General features: G+C 36.8%; 1 protein-coding gene across 3 annotated transcripts in view; it reads left to right on the top strand.

The window, feature by feature from the left end:
* Lin7a (lin-7 homolog A, crumbs cell polarity complex component) overlaps window positions 1-24,994 on the top strand; it is a 155,506-nt gene that overhangs the window by 112,896 nt on the left and 17,616 nt on the right. For all 3 annotated transcript variants that reach the window (XM_074084027.1, XM_020173065.2, XM_074084028.1), the window contains exon 5: window positions 14,739-14,957. In XM_074084027.1, coding sequence (XP_073940128.1) covers window positions 14,739-14,957 — 219 coding nt within the window. The remainder of the gene's footprint in view (window positions 1-14,738; window positions 14,958-24,994) is intronic.

The following is a 24,994-nucleotide window of genomic DNA, read 5'->3' as shown; positions in this document are numbered from 1 at the left end:
ACTCTACAGGTGCTGGGCATTCAATTCTTATAAGGTACAAAATATCTCAATGTAATTTGGAAGTCTGATAAGTAATTTGCTAACTTCTCTGAACCTTAGTTTCCTCGTTTCTAAGGGATGGTAATACTGGTGGTTTCTTAGTATTTATCATTTTAGTGTTTAAATGGCATAATGCAATTCATGTGTGCATACTAAATAATAAATGTTAGTATAGTTTCTAGTCAAGGAGGCAGCCATGGTTTAAATAAGAAGATAGAAATTTTTGTTTTCTTTCAGAAAAGTGCTAACATATTTAAGTTTCAGAATCATTGGTAAACATTACACGATCCATGAAGTTTAGATGTTCATTCATTCACTTGCTGGCAAAATGTTTTGGGGCCTGGCAGTGTTTTAGCCACTGGTGAAACAGAAAATAAAGATACTATCTCTGATTTCATCTGAAAGTATAGGAGAGAAAAAGGTAGCAAGGCAGATCACATTTACAACACAGGTTATTTTATGAATGATGGCAACTATGGGGTTTCATGGGAGATCATAGCCATAACCTCCAACCCAAGCATGAGGAAGGGAAATGGGGGAAGGGGGTATTTGGGTAGTCACAGTCTCTTCTCAGGCAAGCAGGTATTGGTAGGTGATGCAGGCAGTGAGGAAGGTGAGATAGCCACCCCAGTCAGAACAACTTGTGGAAGGCTCCAGACACCAGAGAAAATTACAGTTCTTCTGTTTTGGGCCTTGAGGGCTAAGCAGAGGAAGATCAGAAAGGGTGAGGTACACTGAGCTGGAGAATTGGGGCTGCATATGAGCAAAATGAGGACACAGTGATTTTAAGCAAGAACTTACATGACCAAATTTGCATTTTTGAATGATTACTGTGATTGCAACATGAAGAGTGGTTCAAATTGAAGAGGAGTTAGAGGCAGGGCACACAGGCGATATAATTTGATGTTTAATGAGAGGAGAAGCATCTCATTATGATCTGTTATGTGGGAAATGGCAATGTCTGTTTGTTACAACACGTTGTTATTTGGGGGAGGGGAAGAGGCTCAATATTAATTGTACCGAAGGAGAAATATAAAGCCAACTCATTTCATGTTCAGAAAAAACTCCTAGGTCGATTGATTTGTAACTCTCTCTGGGGTCTCACATCTGTCAAGATGGAAAGCCCTGCAGTTTGTCATCTCAGGAACCATTAGATGAAAAGCAAAAATTAAACATGAAGTATTTTATAATCCTTCTTCGCATTTTCTCAGTCCAACGTTATTCCCTGAAAATACGGATTTATAGCACACACAGTAATATGAATGACCTGCCAGGCCGTACAACTGGTATCGTTGACGCTGGCAAGGATAAGTGAACAACTGAGAGGAAATGGAGGGGGGAAAAAAGCTCAGATTTCAGTACATGAACGATACCAGGGGAAAAGCCATCCCGTCGTGATCACACAGAATTTCAGGGCCATTCCATTATAATTTGTGTTTCAAAGGTTCCAGAGACCATACTTCCATATCTGTAATTTCTGAGGTAATTCAGCTAAAATCCCTTCATTTCACCTAAATTACTGAGGCAATTGCAGTTGTAATTTCTTTCTTTTTGCTAAAATTACTTCAAAGAAATGCCTCAAAGCACTATTTAAACAGAATTATCATGTGTTTACCTTCTTCGGGTTATTATAGACTATGCACCTTCTCATTTTCTTCCTAATGACATTGTGCTATTGTAAAAATACATATTATACATATGATGAGTTGTTTCCGAAAATAAATGAATTGTTTTCATATTTCTTCTTTGGTACAATTAATATATTACATACATTCATGTAAGAAATACATGAAAACATTTCCTAATGAAATTTTCAAATAATTCAGTTGAAAAGACTGAAATTAGATGAAAAGAAGACCCCTTATCTATTTCCCTTATTTCCTTGTGACATTCCAGGTCCTTCCTCTCCCCGCCATGAACACTAATGAGCATTCATTTAAACATTTACCTTTGAGTTCAAGTATATACACACAATGATTTACATATTTACTTATCTTTAATACAAACACGAGATAATGTGAGTTATGACTAAGAAGTCAGATTTGTTATGTGTTACAGATGTGGCCCTGGTAATTTACTTAATCTGCATGTGTGTGTGTTTGTGTGTGTTACAGGGTTTGAATTCAGGGCCTTGCACTTGTTAGGGAGGTGCTCTACCACTTGGGTCATGCTACCAGCCCACTTACTTAACTTTTCTATAGCTCAGTGTCCTTATTTGTATAATGAGGATGATAACACTATATACCTCATAGTGTTGGTATGGAGAATAACTATTTTGACCCATTTTAAGCACTTAGAATAATGCCTGAAGTAAACACTCAATGAATGTTGACTATTATTAATATTATAAGTGAGTTCCATAGTTAATTTAACCATCCTTCTATTGGTGAAAATTTAGTTTTCTACCCAATTGATTTTCTACTTGTTTTGTTTTTCTTTTGTAAATATTGTTTTAATGAAAATCTTCATGCACATGAATGGCTAGTATTCCAGGGTAGATATAGAATAAGTGATATCTGAAATGGTGCTTGGATGATGGGTCCAGATTTACTAAAATAGGGGAATGGAGAAACAATGTGATAGGCTGAGAGAATAAAATTGAGAAATTATGGAATCCTAAAAATGCATGGCAAAAGTCAATCATGGTGTTAGTCCCTAATATTAGGGAATAGAATTGGATCTGCCTGCTTTGGAAAGTGTTTTGCATACTTAAGATATTTTAATTTTCATTTCTAGAAAATGGGGAAATATTCATGGGGTAAGGGAACTCATGTTTATTGGGTACATTCTGTGGGCTGTGGCCAGTACTGCATACCTACATGGGGGTAGGTAGTTCTTCAAATCCTAAATAATGTTTGGAAGTAGATAATAGAACATCATTTTGCATATATGAGAACTGAGGCTCAGGGAAATAAACTAGTTTTCTTAAAGCTGTAATCTTTGGACCTAAGATTCAAAGTAAGTTCTCTCCGTATTGGGCAAACTTGCATGAGTACTGTGCACTTGGCTAGGTTCAGGAAGAAGCACTCCATGTGGCAAGGCCTTTGCCCTCAAAAACAATGGCTACCCAGAGCCATACCCTTTCCACTCTTCCTGGATTTTAAGCAAAGTCATGATAAAACCAAGTGACTCAGTCTGGAGTATAGAGAAGAGTTTAGACAAGAGAGAAAGCTTCAGGGAGAGGTGTATTTTAAAGTCTAGGCAAAACCATCAGGAAATAAAGGGGAGGAGAGAATAAATTACAACTGTAAGTGAATATCCACCAGTATTGGCACTTAATTGTATATGGGTTGCAGGAGGAGGGTGTCTGGTTTGGGTGTCTGCATAACTGGTAACTGCAGGAACTGTGGAGGAGGGTTGAAAAGAATCTTGGTAACTTTGAGCCAGTTGTAACATTTAAAATAAGCAAAAAAAAAAAAAATTAGTATAAATCAATGGCGACAAGTGCAAAGAATAATCCTTGTTTGTGCACCTAATTGGAAAAGACATTTATACGTAGAACCAAGAGCTATTGGACAGTAAACCTGAAATATCCCTTACATCTTCACTTCTTTGCCTGCACGAAGGCAGCAGCAATGTTGAATCTCTGCAATTAAATTAAATGTTGTGGGTGTTATTGATGTTTTATTATTCATGGTACACAACAGCATAAATGTGCCATTTTATACTTCACCAGAAGTATATTTGTCGACCTCAGGCAAAGAGAACTTCTGCCTGGATTTGTTGTGTTTCTCTCTTGTGTTTCATATTAATTGCCTGGGCTTCTAGGGTTCTAAAATGGGTTAGATATTGAAATGTATCTTTTGAAGGGTTTGTTTAAAAAATTTCAGCAATCTATTATCTTTATGACACCCTTTAGAAAACTTTGGACCTCATGAGATCACTGCAGTACAATGGAAAAAATAAAAAGAAATCTATTCTGGTTGACAGAATCTTGGATGTTACTGTCACATAATACAAGCTGTCATCTTGGGAGAGGAGATAGGATGACGTATGTCCTGATTATGGTAGCAGAATTTTCCAAAAACTTTCTATAGGTTCTACCAAGACATTTTACAAAGCTTTTTTTTTTTTTTTTGGTAGTACTGGGATTTGAATTTAGGGTCTCATGCTTGCTACACAAGCACTCTACCAGTTGAGCCACACACTATCCCCAGCCTTTTTAGCTTTAGTTTGTTAACCAGATAGAAGTCTAGCTAACTTTTTACCTGACTGGCCTTGAATTGCATTCATCTTATCTGCCTCTCAAGTAGTTGGGACTACAGTGCGTACCACAATGCTAGCTGAATCATATTCTAGGTGATGGAATCTCTCATGGAACTCTCTAGCTTTACACCATCCCCGTTACAATAACAACTTACCTGCCACCAAAATCAGGGTAGACTATTTGAAGGGAGGCCTTAGTATCTGTCCTCAGCCATCTCCTTCAGTGTCCAAGTATGCATCTGTTTCACAAGTACCTAAAAGCCCTGTGTGAGTCCCAGTCCTACTTCTAAACTAAGAGTGCCATTTAAAGCCAGTCTGAGGGTTGGAGGTGTGGCTCAGGTGGTAAGAGTACCTGCCTAATAAGCACAAAGCCCTGAGTTCAAAACCCAGTGCTACCAAAAAGAAATTATTAGAAGTAGAGCCAGTCTGAATCATCCTTGGGATTGTGCAAAGGCAGGAGAGAAGGCCCCATGCTGTTAGGTCTGCCTTTAGGGTCTTGGCAGAATTACAGAAGCAGTAAAAAAAAATCCCCTCAAATTTACTCCTTCAAATATTTCTCTTTACTCATTTCTGTCTTTCACTTCCCCTTCATCACGCTGCCCTTGGGTGTCCAACAATTCATCCTTTCTGATAAAAATTGCTTCTCATAGCCACTAAAAATTTGAATTCCATGAGGTCTGTTGATTTAAGAAAAAAATAATCGATGAAATAGCATGTGCCAGGCACTGCTACTCACACTCCCATCTTTACAAAATCTCCTGAGTCTTAAAAAGTGACCAACATCTCAGCTTCCCCATAACAAAGGCATTTCCTGGGACTTTCAGTGCTAAAACCAGGATGGATCTCATATGGAAACTGAAGCACAAAGAGGAGAGGTCACGTTCTAAAGGTCACGCTGTTGATCAGGGATTTGTCCAAGATCAAACCCATATTGCCCTGAATCCAACCCCTAGCCTTTCTGCTCTGTCGCACTGGCTCTGCTTCAGGTTTGATGGTTTGATGAAGGAGATACTTTAAATTTTAGTGACTAGGACATATTTGTATTTCTTAATTGCAGCTGTAGTAGTATTGAGCAGGGGAGATGTTTCTCACAACCCCTCCCCTACATTAGCAGACATTTAAAGCCAGTCTGGATGATCCTGGGGATTTTGCAGGGCCAAAAAATAAGGCTCCATGGTACTAGATCTGCCTTTATTGAGAAACAGGAGTCACAACACTCCAGATTAGGAACATCTGCAAGAGGTTCTCTGAAAGTTCAGTGTCAGGGCATCATGCATTGGTAGAACACATGGGTGGGCATAGCATGCATCTCAAAAGCAAAGATCACTATGAATCATGGTGGCCAAGGGTTCCTCTTAATGTCAACCACCTGTGAAAGCAACCACTCAAAAACTAACATATCAGTTTAAAGACCTCCTGTCCTAGGAATTGTTTACCAGGCAGTTTTGTTCTGTTTCAAACCTCTGAAGTTCTCATCCAAAGAGGGCCGTGTGTGTATCTATGTGTGCATGTGTATACATGTGGGTAGTGGGTAGTGGGGTGGTGGTGGAGTCTCGGTCTTCAACCCCAGTCATCTTGGATTGTTTTTCCTCCAATCTGTGTCAGAACATCAAGGGTTGAACAGGATTACTATAAAGCCTGACAACTGAGACATAGTAGCTGCACTGCTTTCCAGTTTTAGCCTCAGATCTGAAAAGATGGGCTGAGATCAACCAAATGTTAGATTTGTGAATATCTGATTTCTGGCACTGACTTTTTTCTTAAAGGTTTTACTCATTTTAGGATTTCTACACCCTAATGCACTGCATTCTCCACTTTCATGGTTCAAAAATTTTTATATTTGTAACTATTTCACAGGATAAAAGTATGTTTAATTATATGCACCATTTACCTCCTTGATCTTTTTTTAGCATTCAATTATTTGATGGGTTCTACTCTCACGTTCCTTCACATATGCATGTTCCTGTCAGGTGACTCTCTTACACACTAGTCCTTTCTTTTACAAAGTGTGACACTGGCATGGGATTGAGAGAGAACAGTTTTCTATAAATAACTAGTGATCATTTGTAATTAGCAAAATCAATTATATGTATGGAAATGATGATAATAAATTACTTGAGGCTGACAAGAACAGTACATTCACCTAAGTAGCTTTAAACATTCTTCCAACAAGCCTCATCCACCAACCAGTAACTTATTTCGTAAACTGGCTTCCTAGATAATGTAAAGGGAATGTCTACTTACTGCTATCTTTAATATCTGAAGCCCTAGAGCAAGATCATCATAGATGAAACAGGACCTTTTGTAAGTATCACTCGTTATTCCAAATGCCTTCTGCATGTTAAAGTGAATGTTCATAGCCAGCTCTAGTAGCTCACACCTGTAATTCTAGCTACTCAGGAGGCAGAGATCAGGAAGATGGAGGTTTGAGGCCAGTTTAGGGAGGCAAAAGTGAGACCCTATCTTGAAAATATCCAACAAACACAAGAAAAGGGCTGATGGAGTGGTTCAAGAGGTAGAGTACATATGTGTGTGTGTGTGTGTGTGTATGTGTGTATAAATATATATTAGATGCTTTTTATTCACTGACTAATTGTTACTGAGTGCATAATACTTGCTGGCACAGACACTGATAAATAAGGCTCATCCTGCCCTTGAGGAGTTAAGCAGCAGAGCGACTGTGAACTGATAAATCACGATGCACTGAGATAGATATTAGCATTTAGTCAGGAACAAAAGTACTCCAGGAGAAAATTTAGCAGTGTTTCCAAGGGATAAATGTGACACTTCTTAAACACTTGCCACTTTTCTTAAGCAAAAGATAATACATTTAGAACAGAAAAATTAACATATCTGACAAAAGGGAAGGGTGAAAGAATCATAGTGCTCTTTTCTGAATATATTCTGGAATTTGTTCAGAGAGATTCTTTTCTTAATTAAATACCGGCTCAGCATAACTTCTTTTTCTTGTTAATGGGCACAAATGCTTATCATAGAGCTACACCAAGACAAAACAATAAGATTTCCCTTATTTGACCAACGCTTTGCTCCTGAGGTAACAGTAGAGAAACCCCTGTGCTAGCATTTACCGATGGATACAATGGATACAGGAGTCTAGAAGTTGCCTAGGTCTCTATATTCAAAAAGTTCTCCAACTGATTACTTTTTCATTGTTGTTGTTTGGTTGTTTTTTTTTTTGTTGTTGTTGTTTTGTTTTGCTTGGCTATGCTATGCTTTGTTTTGATACAAGGTCTTGCTGTGTACCCCAGGTTGGCCTGCAACTCTCTATATAGCCCCAGGCTGATTTGAACTTGTCATACTCTTGCCTTTGCCTCAGGACAGTGCAGGCATTACAGGTGTATACCACCGTGCCCAGACCTTCAGTTGATTTCTATGTACATTGAGGTTTTTAAACTACTGGCCTAAAAAAAATCTCCATATAAAAGGACAGCCACTTGCGTGGCTCTTTCCCTACTACTTGGTTTTTGGTAGGTAAGAGTTTAGTCTCTGGGAAGATAGATCTCAGTTCAAGATAACCTAGTCTTCTTACTACATGGGGACCTAGGACAAATTCCTTAACCTTTCCAATACCTTTCTTGTATATGTATTGTGAGAATCTCACTTATTGTGAGATATGATTCACATAAAACAGCGGGACTTGCACTATGGCTCAATAAATGTTAGAATGTGCATACACACATTTGTACACATGAATTTATGTGTATAAACATAAACAAACACTGAAATGAAATAATATCAAAACACCATGAAAAACATATAACTATCATAAGAACAAAATAATCTACCTAACTGAAATAATACTATTTTATACCCTTGAAAACAATTTAGCCTTTTATCATTGCACAGAAAATGCTTAAAGATTTGGGTTACAGTAGTGACTTGTTTGCAAATGTCTTATCCCATGCTCTCCCTTAATTTCAGAATTAAAAATTCATGCTTGAGTAAGCACAGGTAGATCTTCTGTTTCCCTGATGATCTCAAGGGCTTTCACAACAGCTGCAGGCATGTTGCTGACCATTTGAAAGAGAGCTGGAAGGAGCCCATAGGATAGAAAAGTAAACATTTTATCAAATAAATTTCTGCAAACTGAAAAAAAAGAAATCACCATTACTTTTGCAGGAAAAGAGTAGGTCTCTATTGGACTGAGAATCATAAGTCCTCACAGTAAACCCTTTGGGCAGCCCCATGCTCCTTTTTTACTGTCAGCAAGGACTGGGCACATCTTTTCCTTTCCATCAGTTCCTGTCCTTTTATATCACACAAAAACTGGCCTGCCATGTGTCTCATTTGTGAATTTGTTAATCTAGAAAAGCTTTATGAGGTTGTCAAAAGAGTAGTCACCAATAATAGTAAGTCTTAAACTAACAGATTTACTCAATGGGCTGGGTCCCAGCTGCTCTTGGTCTCTGTTTTTGTTTTGTTTCAGTGTATTAAGAAACAAGAAGTGGCATAGATTGGGAGGATCATAGATCATGGTTTGAGGACAGCCAGGTACAGAGGGTCATACTTGTAATCCCAACTATGCAGGTGGCAGAAATAGGCAGATCACAATCTAAAACCAGCCAGGGCAAAAAGCACAAGACCTTATCAAAAAAATAACTAAAGCAAAAAGGTCTTAGGGGTGTGGCTCAAGTTGTAGAGTATTTGCTTAGCAAGTATAACTTCTTGAGTTCAAACCCCAGTACTGCCAAGCAAATAAAAAGACATAGGAGATAAATGAGATTTTTTCTAAGGAACTTCTCAGGTATGTTGTACTAAGATATTACATGTTAATTGTACTAGGATATTACATATTAGTACATGTTAGATATGTATAAACACAATAATTTAGATAGACTTTACTCCCTGATAACATCATCTGACTCTTAATCCAAAAAAATGACTGATACCACTTGGGAGCTTATGCTAAGCCTTCCTCAAGGCATGCCTCAAATAATCAAGAAGCATCTCCAACTCCTAGCTGTCATCAAAATGTTTACTCATCTTACCTAAGAGCAAACTCAGAATGATGTCCATGTAATCCCATAGAGAAAACCTGGATAAAACCTTGACTATGGGCCATTCAGCAACTTATGATGCAAGATGGTGAGATTCCTTCCTAAGACAGGCATCTCTTCTACCTGAGGTCTAGCCAAGGTCAAACAATAACTCTACCATTCAGGATTGTGTATGCATCACAATCCAAATTCTCGTACTAGAGAGGACTCCCACTCAACAGGAAATTGAGCATGCCAGAAATAATAGACACTTTAATATCTCACACAGTGTGGAAATAGAAAAACTGTGAAAAGATCAGAAAGAGATGATCTTTAAAGGCTTATGAATACCTGCCACTGCTTTGCTAAATTTCCACAAATGAAATAATTTTAAAATTTCCTAGGGCCTACTATGGCATGGATGGCTGGCAGAACAAGTATGCATTTGGTTATTTACTAAACTATTCTCTTCCCCAGATTCTGAATGAAAATATACTCCTTTATATATTAACATTGTCAGAGATCTAGTTCTTATGGTTGCATATAAGTTCAGTACTTTACATGCTTGTACAGATAAATTTTGAAAACAGTAATAAAATTGTTGAACTCTCCCCAGACTGACTTCTATGAGCACTTTTTGAAGAATTAACAGTAGACAGATACAAGTATTTTCAGGACAAGAATGTCAATTCTTCCTAGTACAGTTTCATTTATTTCATGGCCAGCTTAGGCACAACTGTGACATATGTAAAGTTTCTCTTTTAGGATTTTTTTCTCTCTCTTTCTTTTAGGACCACACTTTGGTCAAAATATTTTCTGGGCACCTAGTACACACTTAGGCCTTTCTCACTCCCCCTCGCCTTCTTAATGAAACCCAGTTTTCATAAGTTGTCCTTTGGAAAGCCTTAAGTTAATTCATGCTAACAAATTTCTCAAACTGAAATAGGTACAATTATAGAGTTTCAGGTTTTAAATAGAGGATAATGTTTCACTTTAAAATTGAACGCCTTCTAGGTTCCCCAAATCATGAAAAACCCAGCCTCATCCTATGTGGAAAGCTGTTGCTGGAAGTTTTCAATGTTTAGTCAAATTTGAGTGAATAGTTATCAGGGATATTCCTTAGTAATCAGGAGGGCTTATACAAACATAGTTTTGATTAAACTAGCTTGGATTTATAAATAATCTATTATATTTCAAAATATATTTTTTAAGTATTTATAGCCAGAAATAAGGTGTACTTTCAATTAGAGTAAGAAATAGACTGTCATAAACTTAGCCTGCTCTTCAGGGCTCAAGAATTACCTCTCAATGAGTGTTTGCAGATCAATATGTATTTCATAATTGAGAGATCTTTTGGCCTCCTTTCTTTCATGGAATAAGGCTTTGATGGGAAAGTGGTCTGTTTTTCTGTTACTATCCTAAAAGGGAAAGAAAAGAGAAAAAAATACTCTATTCTTATAAAAAGTTAAAGTGAGGGACTAAAAGCATTCCAGGGATAAATAAATGACAGGTTAAGGAGACAAGCATATGTCCTCAAAAGCAAAGATCAGGAAAAGCCAGTGGAAAAAGACTACAATGCGGAACAGTCCTTAAAAGAAGATTGGAGACATTTTTCTGAAATCTAGGCTAAGGAACATTTAAAATAAATCCTACAAGAATGTTTGCATCACTTCAAATCTCTCTCTAGAACTCACCTCTTAGTTCCATTATACTGCTTAATTTTATAATTTGTGTTATGTTGACGAAGCATTTCAGTAGTAGAAAAAAAGAAGTAGGATGCAGCCCAGATCTCATATACTGGTTCTACACCCTAGTGGAGAAGACGGAGGAAAGGTAGAGTCAAACCAAGAGACGTACAGATTCTGGTGAGCCTGAAAGAGAGACAGTCTAAGTCACCATCTAAATCAGATACAGCGTATCAAGGGCAAATTTCTAGACCTGAAGACCATGGTAACTGTGTATAAATTGGTAACCGGGTGGGAGAAAGCAAGCAGAGGAACACTTGATAGCTCCACAGGGCTGAGCATGTGGCAGGGAAGCCTTATTTCTCTCAGCTCTTCCCCCTTATCATGAGAGCCTGAAAACCCCTGCATTCGCACTCCAGCCCTCCTGTGGCAGCTCTAAATTGCAGACATAGTGCCTAAACAGAGGTAACGGGCCTCTCAAGATCTGGCCTAGAATCTCCAACCCTAAGTCTGAATGCAAATAGAACAAAAGCCAAATAAGAAGTCTGGAGACTACTCAACTAGCCTAGAAAACACCTGAACCATTATTTATGCTACAAACACATAAATTTAAATATTCAAAAAGAAATTAAGGAAGGGTACAGACAAACAAATCACTTTGTTTTCCTTTAAAAGGAACATTCCATAGAGTAACAAATCATCTTGGGACAAATGGCAAAGAAATTATGTGCATACTGAAAACAGGTTTGCATTGTATAATATTGTCAAAGTTTTCCTCTGACCTTTCAAAGTAGAATATAACCGGTAGAATAAATGATTAATAAGAGTCTATTTAGTGACTACGCCAGTGATTGAATGAATAATTTGATTGAATGAATAATTGACAATGATTAAATGAATTAATCAATGAACAAACCGATTTTCCTAGGCTTCAACCACAAATAAAAATTCACTGTACCTAAAGGGTATTTATAGCTCACTTGCTTTCTATTTAAATCCAGACTCAGAGGAGAGGTTACATAAGTTGCCTCCAGTGCTCACTACAGCCATTTCTTAAGTCTTTATTATCTACTCAATATTCAAATGACAACCAGCGCTCTTATAAGCTACCAAAGGCAACACCATTGCTAAATTCAGTTCCATCTTTTTCTCAACCCACACCTAGTTTTCTGAAGCAAGTGATAGAAATGGACACAATTCTTTAAATTTCTAAATTGCTATATTAATAGTAATTATGAATCTCAGAATTGAAGTGAACTTGAGATGTAACTTACTTTAATTTTCTATAGCTCAGTTTAAAAGCTGTCTTAAGCCTCTCTTCTGCTTAGGGTATGAAAATGTATTTTCAACCAGTTGTGAATGTCACCCAGTGCCACTCTTAGATGTTCTGGTAATATTTAAGCCAATTTGAGCCCCTAACTACCTATCATGCAATCATTTTTTTCTCTGGACTTAACCCAAGAGGTAGACAGAACTTTGGTTCATGTCATTTACCTTTCAGATCAGGTGAGAGGAATAGGAAGCAGAGTATCGTTTTGGTAAGGTCCTATAAATTCTTTTTTAAAATTCATTTATTCATATGTGCATACATCGTTTGGGTCATTTCTCCCCACTGCCCCTCCACCCCCTCACTATAAATTCTGATTACAATGTTCTTTCCTTTGCTTCTCCCTCATCCCAATCTAGAGAATCTTCAGGAGTTGAGTAAGAAGTAGCTTTGTGTTTACTTAAACAGAGTTAAACCAACCACTGTCTATGCTATGATGTCCAAAATAATTTTTTTTGCTCTCTGTTGTATTATACTTTTCTTACTTCTCTGTTGTATACATACTTAATGTCACTGCAGCTTGGTTACAGGCTCTGGTTTTACTGAAAAAATAATTTAGGGCAGACAGAGGAAATTTAACAGAGTGAAGTTTATGAAAGCAAAAGTGGAAAGTACACTCTGAACATAGGATGAGGACAGGCAACCTAACCTAGCAGCCGAGTGCCCCAAGCTCTCAGGTCTTTGGCCTTTTTATGGGCAGCAGGAAGTTAAATATGTTAATATTATGTACTTAATTGTGGAGCTTTCTTTAGGAATGGGAGAACTACTCCAGGAACCAGAGGATAGGGAGTGATTTAACCAAGAGGGCAACTGGAGGTGAGGTGCATGCATTAAACTACAACAATGATTAAGTGTACCTGAGGTCTGTGGATCGCCAATAGTTTTGGGAAAGACCCTGCTATGGCCATTAATTTGTGTATCAAAAAGAAGTTCTACCATAACACTAGGATTGTTTGTGAAACAGGATGTTTGACAAGAAGTACCCAGATGTAGAACTGAACTTGTGTTTTGGCTCCTTTTGACTCATTGTTCCTTTCTTCCCTGTCTACCCCATGTCACTTATCATACTTATATGCATATCTGATGTTATACTTATTAAATATCTCTGAAGTAAAATTATTTATTATAAAGTGTTTATTCAATGTATAACAATAGTGGTCTCCAGAAATTGTAGCAGTTGTAATAAACTATCAGCAATCTGAGTCACATTTCTCTACATCCTTGTCCTTATACCACATTTAAAAATAGTTACTATCTTTTTAAAAAATAAATAGTTGCCATCTCTAACTTAAAAGTGGAATATTTTGTGTTGATCTATGTTTCTTTCATTATTTGTGAAAGTGAACATCAGTCTTCTCATAGGTTTTTGGACCATTTGTATTTTTTTTGTGTGTGTTTATATATGTCACATACTCATTTTGCTTAGACCTTTATTGTAAGAGTTTTCCCATGGAAAATACTAATAAGTTGATAGATATGCTGCAAGTTTTTCTAGGTTTTTTTTCCCCTTTTTGTATTTGTTTGAGATTTAGAAACTTAAAAATTTATAAATCTGGGCTGAGTGCCTGTGGTTCACTCCTATAATTCTAGCTACTTGGGAAGCTGAAAGCAGGAGGATCATGGTTAGAGGCTAGCCAGGGGAAATAGTTTGCCAGACCCCATCTCCAAAATAACCAGGCATGGCTGGAGGTGTGGCTCAAGCAGTAGAGCACTTGCTTTGCAAGAGCAAAGCCCTGATTTCAAACCCCAGTCCCACCAAAAAAAAGTAAATTTGATCTTGTGGTTTCCCCCACCTTGGTATTTTTATTTAAGAATTCCTTTTCCATTCCATGATAATGGACATTCACCATGTTTTATTTTAATGGTTTGTGCTTTTTTTACATTAAACATTTTAAACAATACATTTTATTTAGCATAGAGTATGAGATTTGGGTCTCCGCTATTATGTATTGTTTAGTTGTTATTTGTTCTAGCATCATTACCTAATAATTTCTCATTGACTTAAATTCCACATTTATCATATAATAAAGTTTTATATATGATGAATCTCCTTGTGGAATCTCTGCTATGTTCTACTCCCTCATGTTATATCAGTAAAAATGACTTTAATCATAGATTCTTAATAAATTTTAAGATCTGATGGGAAGAATCCCTTTTTATTACTTTTTTTCCCAAAATTTTCTTGACTAGTGCATTTACTCTTCCAATGTTTTTGTTGTCATTTAAGTCTTCTTTCTTTTCACTGCTCCCTTGAACTCCCATCTGATCCATTCTGCATCATAATGCAGCCGTACCAGCTTCTAATTCAGCCACAAGCATAATAATTAATGGCAATGGTGGTATTACATCTCATTTTCCATGTCTTCTAGAACTTTCAGAGCTTGCATTTTTTAACAGGGTATTAATCTCAGTTTTGTCTGTCAGTCTCACAGGGATAAGAACCTTTAAACTCTCCCCATTAAAGAAATGTTCTTGTGTTTTCAGAGTGTAGAAGGAGAACACCATGAAAAGGCTGTGGAACTCCTCAAGGCTGCTAAGGACAGCGTCAAGCTGGTGGTCAGATACACCCCAAAAGTCCTGGAAGAAATGGAGGCTCGCTTTGAAAAGCTCCGGACAGCCAGGCGTCGGCAGCAGCAGCAATTGCTTATTCAGCAGCAGCAACAGCAACAGCAGCAACAAACACAGCAAAACCACATGTCGTAGGTGAGAAGAGCCTTAATCTACACAAGGAAGAGCCTTAATCTACACAAGGAAGGGCTCTTTTATGTGCACCATCTTGTTCTGTCAGATAGCTCTGAGACAGCTGAAACAAAATCATGACAATTAATAGTACAAACGAAATCAGTCAAGCAAAAGACAGTGATCTCAAAAATATAAATTGGGGATGACTTCTGTATTTGTCATTCAGCTATATTCTCCACAAATGTAAAATATTTGGAGAAGAATATACTTTGGAAGGGGCAAGTACAGAGTCTAGGAAGCCTTGATACAAGTTAGAAAGTGTCCACCCAGATCTATGTGAGAAGAGTTCCCACTCGTCCATTTGGCAGTGGCTTTTGTACATTTTTGTACAAACTGCACAACCTTACAGTGCTGACCCTGGGAAGATCTCCTTTAGAATACTGGGATACAATTTAGTGGGAAACTGCTGCACTTGGAAAAATGAAATAGCAGCCTGCCAGTGCCCATGATCTGAGAGATTTTGAAGTTTTTTAGTTATTCATTCAAAATGTATTGGATTCTTCTGTCTTCTAAATTTCACTTTGTGGCAAAAAATGCTAATTCAAGTTTTACTATGTATTCTCAAGAAAATTATAGAAAAAAATTTGGTTGTAAGAGGTACCATCTTTGAAGTGCCTACTATGTGCTAGTTCTTATCACACATTAGCCCCAATCCTCTGAAAAACACAAGCCAAGTATCATTGAAATCCCATTTTTCTGGATGAATAACCCAAAGCTGTTCCAGCTTCAGTGGATTCCCTATTGTAACTTAAACTTACAAGTAGTATGGGATTCTTGTTTTTAATTCCCCTACCAGGCACTTCATCTGAAGTTGTATAAACTTTCCTTGCTGTTCTTTAGAAAAGATAGTTTATAACATTAGATAACCTTTATGTGATTATGTCTGCAAGTGTGTATTTGAAAGGAGGCTAAATGTTCTTGGAAAACTGATAGAGTGATGGTGGCTTTCTCTTCAGTTTACTCTTTGCACTACCAGAAACATTGGTTCTATCATGTGGTTTTCAATTTTTTGTAACATGCGTGAAAAGGAGAGGCTACACAGGGACATTTTTTAAATGTATGAGATTTGTCTGACATTCCTGGAAATTCAGTAATCTACTTCTTTCATAGTCTGGTAGTTTTATTACATATGCTATATGTTTTATCTTTATCTGAAATACATTTCATTCTAAAAAGTGTATTTGTTCAACAAAAGATATTTCTTTGGTACTGCTATGGCCAGGCACTGTTCAGTGAGTTTCAGAACTAACATGAGCACAGGCCTCACTTTCATTACATTCTGTTTGGAGGAAATAATTAATAACAAAAATTAAAACATCCCATTGTGACCAGTACTTTGTGGAGTTAAAATAAGACTATTTGAATAGGGAATGACAGATGATAACTTTAGACTGGGTTGTCAGAGAAGATCTCAAAGGAGATCACATTTAAAATGAAACTGAATGACAAGGGGAAGGCACAAAGAGAGAGCAATAAAAAGAAACAGCTTGGTGCAGCAGTGCATGAACTATTTGATGTTTGAGGAACAGACAGAAAATCCAGGTAGTTAGGAAAGAGTGAGTTAGGACAGTGGTAGGTTATAAATTCAATGAGATAGGTAGGGCCAGGTCATAGAGAGCTTTGCAAACACTCAAAGAAATTAGATTTTATTGCAAGGGAAGACACTAAAGATTTTTAAGAAAAAAACATAAATGCTACCTTAGCCATTATTAGAGTAGATTGTTGCAGAATTCAAGTAGAAGGGGAGACCAGTCAGAAATTCAGCATACAGTGGTCCTGGCAAGAGTATGGTGGTGTGGACTAGGATGATATAGTTGAGATTTAGTACTCTAAACAGACATGAACAAGACATTTTGTCCACATCAGTCTCTTCTATTACCCATTTGTACTTTCAGAATCTTTTCAAAGATCTTGTTGATAATAATGACGATCCACTGTTCTTTATTCAGACACCAATGTGCTCTCTGCTAATCCCATCATTTCTTCCATACTTCTGTTCAAATACAGACTTACACCAATTTTCCTCATTGATTTACAACACTGTCCCTGAGTAAACTTGTTCAGAAGTTTTCTTGAAAGAAATGTGTTGCTATCCAGACATCTGAAATCTTACTGAAAGCTTCGAATATTATGCACATTTAATTCTATTTGGAAGTACCCAGCTTGATGGTAAATATTTGGTGGGCCATGTGCTCAATTCCATTTCTCTATTCCATTGGTCATCATTAAATAAACTCAGGAGTTCCTACTGCTCCATTACCAAAGAGTAACATTTTCTTAAAACTGTTAACAAAGGGCATTTAAAACTACTTTGTTTTGGTTTGGTTATTTTGCATGGGATATGATAGCGTTCTGTTTGTGTGAATATGAAATTTGTATTTATATCTGTCAAGAAGGCACTTGTAATACACACCAGTCATGGCCCCTTGAGATAAAACCCAAGTGCTCTCTTCAAGTACAAATAAAACCCACCCAAATAATGTCACCCATGGATTTTATGGTGAATTTAGTCAAAAGAGACTGACATTAGCTCTTTTTTTTTTCCTTTTTCTTTTATTATTCATATGTGCATACAAGGCTTGGTTCATTTCTCCCCCCTGCCCCCACCCCCTCCCTTCCACCCACTCCGCCCCCTCCTTCTCCCCCCACCTCAATACCCAGCAGAAACTATTTTGCCCTTATTTCTAATTTTGTTGTAGAGAGAGTATAAGCAATAAAAGGAAGGAACAAGGGTTTTTGCTGGTTGAGATAAGGATAGCTATACAGGGCATTGACTCACATTGATTTCCTGTGGGTGGGTGTTACCTTCTAGGTTAATTCTTTTTGATCTAACCTTTCCTCTAGTACCTGTTCCCCTTTTCCTATTGGCCTCAGTTGCTTTAAGGTATCTGCTTTAGTTTCTCTGCATTAAGGGCAACAAATGCTAGCTAGTTTTTTAGGTGTCTTACCTATCCTCACCCCTCCCTTGTGTGCTCTCGCTTTTATCATGACATTAGCTCTTATTTAATTTTTAACTAATTCAATTTTCAGGATCAAGTTGGATTTGTTATAGTTGTTAACTCATACTACAGTTGTTTTTAAAAAGCTTAAAGCTTGCTTCACCTATTTAACTTGGAATAGAATTCAGATATTTTTAAAAAACTGATCTGTGTTTTTTGTTTTGTTTCCTATTTTTATGACAGGGTCTTAATATGTAACCCAGGCTGGCCTTGAATCAAGATCCTCCTGCCTCAGCCTCCCTAGTGCTAGAATAAGAGGTGTGTACCACCATGAACTACCATGCCTGGCCAGATTTTTTTGTTTTAAGTTTGGCCAGTCAAGGAAAGACCAGGTAAAGCAAAACACTTATGAAATATTGTCTTACTCTTTCTCAAATGAAATATAATTTTAATTCTCAGAATCAGAAATAATATCTATATCTGGAAGGCTATAAATTTGTGAAGTAACTAGCAATGGTAAATAGTAGCTAACCGTGGGAAAAAGGGCCAGGCGTGGTGGCGCATGTCTATAATTCCAGTGATGTGGGATACAGAGATAGGAGAATAGTGGTTTGAAGCTATCTTGGGGGGAAAAAATAGCAAAACCCCATCTCAAAGAACAAGCCAGACAGTGGTAGCTTGTACCTGTAATCCTAGCTACAAGGCCAGACAGGGCAAAAAGAGTGAGACCCTATCTGAAAAATAGCTAAAAGCAAAAAAGGCTGGAGGTGTGGCTCAAGTGGTATCACCACACCAGAAGAAAAAAAATGGGGAAAAAAAGTTAAATGCAAGCAGTATGTAGGAATTTGTTTTTATGTTTTCTTTTAATTTTGAATTTTCCTGAAGCCAAAATCAATAGTCTTTCCCCTCAATTCTGTGTTTGATAATTGAGAACAATAGATTGCATTTCTTAAAATGTTAAAAAATATGAATACTGTGCAATTACATGAGAGAAATCTAAACAGACAGTGTGAACACAAGGAGTTTTCATGCTATACCACTGTTTTTGAGAGGGTTAATTTACTCAGCTTTAAGCATCTTAGTTTTAAAATGTGACTTTATGTGTATATTCATACTTCACTCATACTCTCCCAGAATAAATTAAGTAAGAAGGAGGAGGAATGCTTCCTGAGATATCAACATTCTAAGAAAATCAAGACAAAAATGTTGTCTTTGACCTCCATTGCTGGATGTAGGGTGGAGAATTCATTCCATTCAAGACCAGTCCAAATAGTTACATATTTATAAAGCAGCTGGTAATTATCTGTGGTTACTGGCTCTCTTTCCTCCTGCTCTTAAACCCCTATTTCCTTGACTTTGTTCACTGTTGGAATCATTCCCTATCTTCTTTTATGACCACCACAAGTATGATCCTGATGATCTGATCCAGGGAATCACTACCAAAGCCACTGGCCCAGTCACTGGGACATCCAGGTCTCAGATGGTGCCTCAAATAAAATTAATTCTAAGAAAGCCAGAGTTGCTATGCAGAAAACTAGACCAGAAATGGTCATAATGCTAACATTTATTAAACAACTAATGCATGCCAAGAACTTGTCTAAGTGCTTCATGTATATTAAATTACTTAATTTTCACAATAGCTCTATGAAAAGTAGGTACTATTTTTAATCTTGTAGGAAACAGAGGCATATAGGAGTTTTAAAAATGTATACAGTGGTCCAAGTGATTCAAGGGCTAGGATTCAAACTCAGAAATGAGGGCTTCAAAGCCTTTTGTTCTTTACCACTCTGACATACTGCTTTTTTGTTCAAAAGAAACTTGAACATTTCTTGATTTCACCTCTTAGAACCCATTCATGAAATTTCTGGAGATTTGACCTCATGCTGCTCAAAGTCAGAAGTATCCAAGTCACTCTTGCCACTTACCTCCAAAATAGCCCAAGACCTCAAAGACCTTCAGCATCACAGCTGTATTAGTTTTCTATTGTTGTCATTAAAAATAGCAGTAAGTTTTAATGTCAGAAAATAACATACATTTATTATCTAGTAATTCTTTAGGATTTAATGAAGTCCCTATCAAAATTCCAATGTTACTTTTAATGGAAACAGAACCAACAATCCTAAAATCTCTGTGGAAACACAGAAGACCTTGAACAATGGAAGTAATCTACAACAAAAAGAGCAAAGCTGGAAATATCACACTATTTGACTTCAACATCTATTGCAAAGCCATAGTAATCAGAACAACGTGGTACTAGTATCAAAATAGAAACATCAACCACTGGAACTGTATAGAGAGCCCAGAAATAAGAACCCATTTATAGCCAATTGATTTTTCCAAAAAGGTACAAAGAACACACAATAGAGAAAGGTGAATCTCTTCAATAAATGGTGCTGAATAAAATAGATATCCAGAGCCCTGTTGATCCTGGTCTATATACAAAAAACAGCCCACATAAATGCAAAACTTTAACATAAGACCTGAAATTATAAAACTACTAGAAAAAAAAAACCAGAAGATAATTGTTTTATGACACTGGTACGAGCAAAGATTTCTTGTATATTTCCTCAAAAGCTCAGAGAACAAAAGCAAAAATAAACAAATGGAAACTAAAAAGCTACTGCACAGCAAAGGAAATAAAAAAGTGAAGAGACAACCCACATATTAAGAAAAACATTTGCAAATCATTTCTCTGACAAGGGACTAATATCCAAATTCAATGGAAAAACAAACAAACAACAAACCAAATAACCCAATCAAAAAGTGGCCAAAAGATCTAGATAGCTATTTCTCAAAAGAAAACAAGTGACCAACAGCTATATTTAAAATGCTCATCATCACTAACTCTTAGGGAAAAAGATATTGGAACAAAAATGAGGTCAGCTCATATCTGTTACAATGGATATTATCACAAAGACAAAAAAAATAAGAAGTGTTGGAAAGAGTGTGAGGAAAATGGAACCCTTTCTGCACCACTGATGGGATGTAAATCAATAGAGCCATTATGGAAAACAACATGGAAGTTCCTCAAAAGATTTTGAAGTAAATCACACTTCTGAGTTTATACCCAAAGGAACTGAAATCAGTATGCAAAAAAAAAATCTTTTCTCCTGTATTTATTGTGGCACTATTCACAATAGCTAAATTATGAACAGATGAAGGAATACAGAAAATGTGGCATATGTACACAATGGAGTATTACTCAGCTTTAAAAGGGGGAAAGTTCTGTCTTTTGAAGTAGAATGGATAAACCCAGAAGATATTATGCTAAGTAAAATAAAAGTCAGGCACAGAATGACAGGTGCCTACATAATCTCACTTGCATATAAACCTAAAGAATTAAACTCATAAAACTAGAAGGTAAAATGGCAGTTAGCAGAAGCTACAGGAGGCCAGTGGGGAAAAAGGAGATATTAAAGGATACAAAGTTTCAATGAGATAAGAGGAATAACCTTTAGTTATCTATTGTACAGAATGGTGACCATAATAAATAATAATTCATTGTATTATTATGTGACTGTTAAAAGAATATGTTTTAAATGTTTTCACCACCAAAATTACAAGTATGTGAGGTGATAAAATTGTTTACTAACTTGGTTTAATCACTCCACATCATAAACATATATCAAAACATTACATCATACTCTGTAAGTATACATAATTATTGTCAATTAAAAATAAAAAATTCAAAACTTACTATTTTGTAATTCTATAAACAGAAGTCCAACACAGTCTCAGTGGGGTTGAGAAGACCTAGGGGAAAATACATTTCCCTGCCTTTTCTAGCTTCTGGAGATTGCTTGAGTCTCTTGACTTTGTTCCACTCATCCGTCTACAAAAGCCAGCCATGGTGGTCAGATCCTGTATTGCTCTGAACTCCACTTCCATCACCACATCCTTTTCTTACTCTCCTGTCTCCTCCTCCATTCTTTATTATTGTTTTCTTGTTGCTTACAAAAAATTCTGGATTATTTCTATTGATTTACATTTAATCTTCATTCTGTTTATGAAAGTAACATTTATTCATTGCAAAACTTTTAGACAGTAGAGCAACATAAAGAAGAAATTAGCTATCCAGCCAGAATCTCACTTCATTTTAATGTTCTTTCTTTGTTTATTCTCTAGACATTTTATTTTTATACATGTATGTTTACATGTACCTATATATGTATGTATGTATAGATAGATAGAAATAAAAGATAGATGATAGATCGATAGATAGATAGATGATAGATGGTAGATAGATAGATAGTTAGATAGAGCTTGTTTTATATGGGCTTATAATCCATTACTGAATTACAGTCCCATTTTTCTTTTGGTGGTGATTATGGGGTTTAAATTCAAGCCTTTGTACTTGCTAGGCAAGCACTTTTCCACTTACCCCAGCCCTTTTTGTTTTAGTTTATTCTAAAAATAAAAACGCCACACTTTTTTGCCTCATCTTCAAACCATGATCCTTCTACTTATGCCTCCCACATAGCTGGGATTTCAGGCATGCACCACCATGCCTGGCCCATATAATCTAAGTTTTTAAACTGGACATTATGAGCAATCTGATTCAAACTAATAAATTTAAGTCTGCATTTTAAATAACTATGTAATTCATGTGGAGATCCAATAAATGGAATGTCATTCAGGTCACTACAATTTTTATACTTTGTTGAGTTTGATTTGTCAATATTTTTGTTAAGGATACTTACATCTTTGTTCACCAGCGATATGGGTCTGTAGCTTTCTTTCCTTGCAATTTCTTTCCTTGCAATTTCTTTATCTGGCTTTGGTTTCACGGTAATGCTGAGCATGCAGAATGAATTAGGAAGTATTCCCTCTGCCTTTATCTTCTGAAAGAGATTAGCAAGAATTGTTATAATTTCTTTCTTAAATGTTTGGTAGAATTCCTAAATCAATCTATCTGGGCCTGAAGCTTTCCGTTTTGGAAAGTTACTAATATTGATTCAATATTAGATGTCTTTAATAAAGATGGGCCTATTCACATTGTCTAATTTTGGTAGACTGTGCTTTTCAAGGTGTTGGTTCATTTCGTCTAGTTTTTCCATTTGTTGGATAGAGAGTTGTTCATAGTATTCTTGGGTTTTTGTTATTTGGTTTAGTTTTGGTTCTGTTTTTTTTTTTTTTTTTTTTAGTGTAGTCTAGGCTGACCTTGAGCTGGGTCCTCCTGCTTCAGCCTCCCAAGTGATTGGATTACAGGCATGTGCCACCACATCCCAGCTCCATAGCATTGTTTTATTATCATCTAATGTCCATGGGATTTGAATGGTGTCACCTCTTGCATTTCTGATTTTAGCAATTCTTGTCTTCTATCCTTTTTTTTCTTGGTGTGGCTAGAATAGAGACTTAATGATTTTATTGATCTTTTCAAAGAACCAGATTTTAGTTTCACTGATTGTTCTCAATTTCCATTTCCAATTCCCTTAGTTTCTGCCCCATGTTCCACTAATTATTATTTCTCCTCTTATGCTTATTTTGCATTTAATTTGTTATTTTCCTAGTTTCCCAAGGTGGAAGCTTTGATGATTAATTTTAGATCGTTCTTCTTTTCTAACATATTCAACACTAAATTTCCCCCTAAACACTACGTGCACTAGATCCCAATGATTTTGATAAGCTGTGCTTTCATCTCTATTTAGTTCAAAATATTTTTAACTTCTCTTCATATTTCTTCTTTGGCCTTTTCCTCTCCCACTTTTATTTATAGTGGGTCTAACTGGATCATCCATGATCATCTCTCTATTTTAACATCAAAGGATTACCAACCTGAATTTTCCTTTGACATGTAGTCTGTCACAACCACAGGTTCTGGAGATTAGGATGTGGATACATTCAGGGAGTATGGAAACACTATCTGCCTACCATGATGGCTTATTTCTAAGTTAGCAAAGGAGGGCTGAACATATAATGGTACATGTCTGTAATCCCAGCTACTTGGGAGGTGGAGCTAAGAAGATTGTTATCTGAGGCCAGGCCCAGGTAAAAACACCAGACTTTATCTGAAATGTAATTAAAACAAAAGGGGCTAGGGGCATCACACAAGTGGTAGACTACTTGTCTAGCAAGCTCAAGACCCTGAGTTCAAAACCCTAGTACTTCCAAAAGCAAGAGTTGGAAAGGCCATTTGATCAACAAAATCATACTCTGAAAAAAGAGGTATTTGTTTTCAAAGACTGAATTGTTAATCTGTTGAATTATAAATCATAGGGATGAGGAAAACAATGAGGACATTTGGTGCAGATGGCTCTTCCCAGAAGGAATTTCAGTGGCCTATATTTTGGATGCTCACTGCCCTGTCAGCTGCTGCTAGATCTTTTAGGCCTGTTCTCTTCTGAAAAGCATCAAAACTCTTCACAAGTTTCTCCTGTTCTGGGTCCCAGGAAATGTCTACATGATTGAAAGCTCAGGTTCTAGATCTCCATTGCTTAGTAGCTAAGTGTCCTTTAGGAAGTTGTTCAATCTAAGACACAGAAAAAGTGTCTTGTGGAGATTCAGTGTAAGACTCTTGGCAAATTATGCAGCAGTTAGTAACCACTCAACAAATCGTAGTACTAGCCTCAATAGTAACAGTAATGTAGCAGAAGTTAAAATGTTAGTAGCACGGAAGCTTTTACAGGTATCGAGAAGCAGCAGCACAGTGGCCTCATGCATGGTTTCTAGTTCACCCTGTGGCCCATGGGGCTCTGACACATCTCTAAGAGGCATGGCAGCCAAACGGTCTGGGTGCAAAGTAGGCAGAACAATTCTGCTAAAATCTGTCTTGTGTATGGCTTTTGGCATTCATTGAAATAAAAACTAGCAGCAGCTTCAAAAACAAAAATTGAAAGCCACTGTTCTCTCTGAAAGAAATGACTCCATAGCAGTGGAAGAGTGACAGTCCTCGGGGAGGTATTTGGAGAAGCAGTTCCCCCAAATCTGATCACAGGAGCAGCTGCCTATTCTGCCCTGTATGGTGTCAGGCTAACCTTGAAGGAAGAGAGACAAGAGAGTGGCTTAATGCCTGCTTCACAGAAAGAATGCTGGTGCTCCTAGCTTGTTGGCAAGAGACTT

The sequence above is a fragment of the Castor canadensis genome, chromosome 8, assembly GCF_047511655.1.
Source record: "Castor canadensis chromosome 8, mCasCan1.hap1v2, whole genome shotgun sequence".
Taxonomy (NCBI): Eukaryota; Metazoa; Chordata; class Mammalia; order Rodentia; family Castoridae; genus Castor; species Castor canadensis.
The sequence above is the reverse complement of the archived record's forward strand: the minus strand, read 5'-3'. Positions and strand labels throughout refer to the sequence as shown.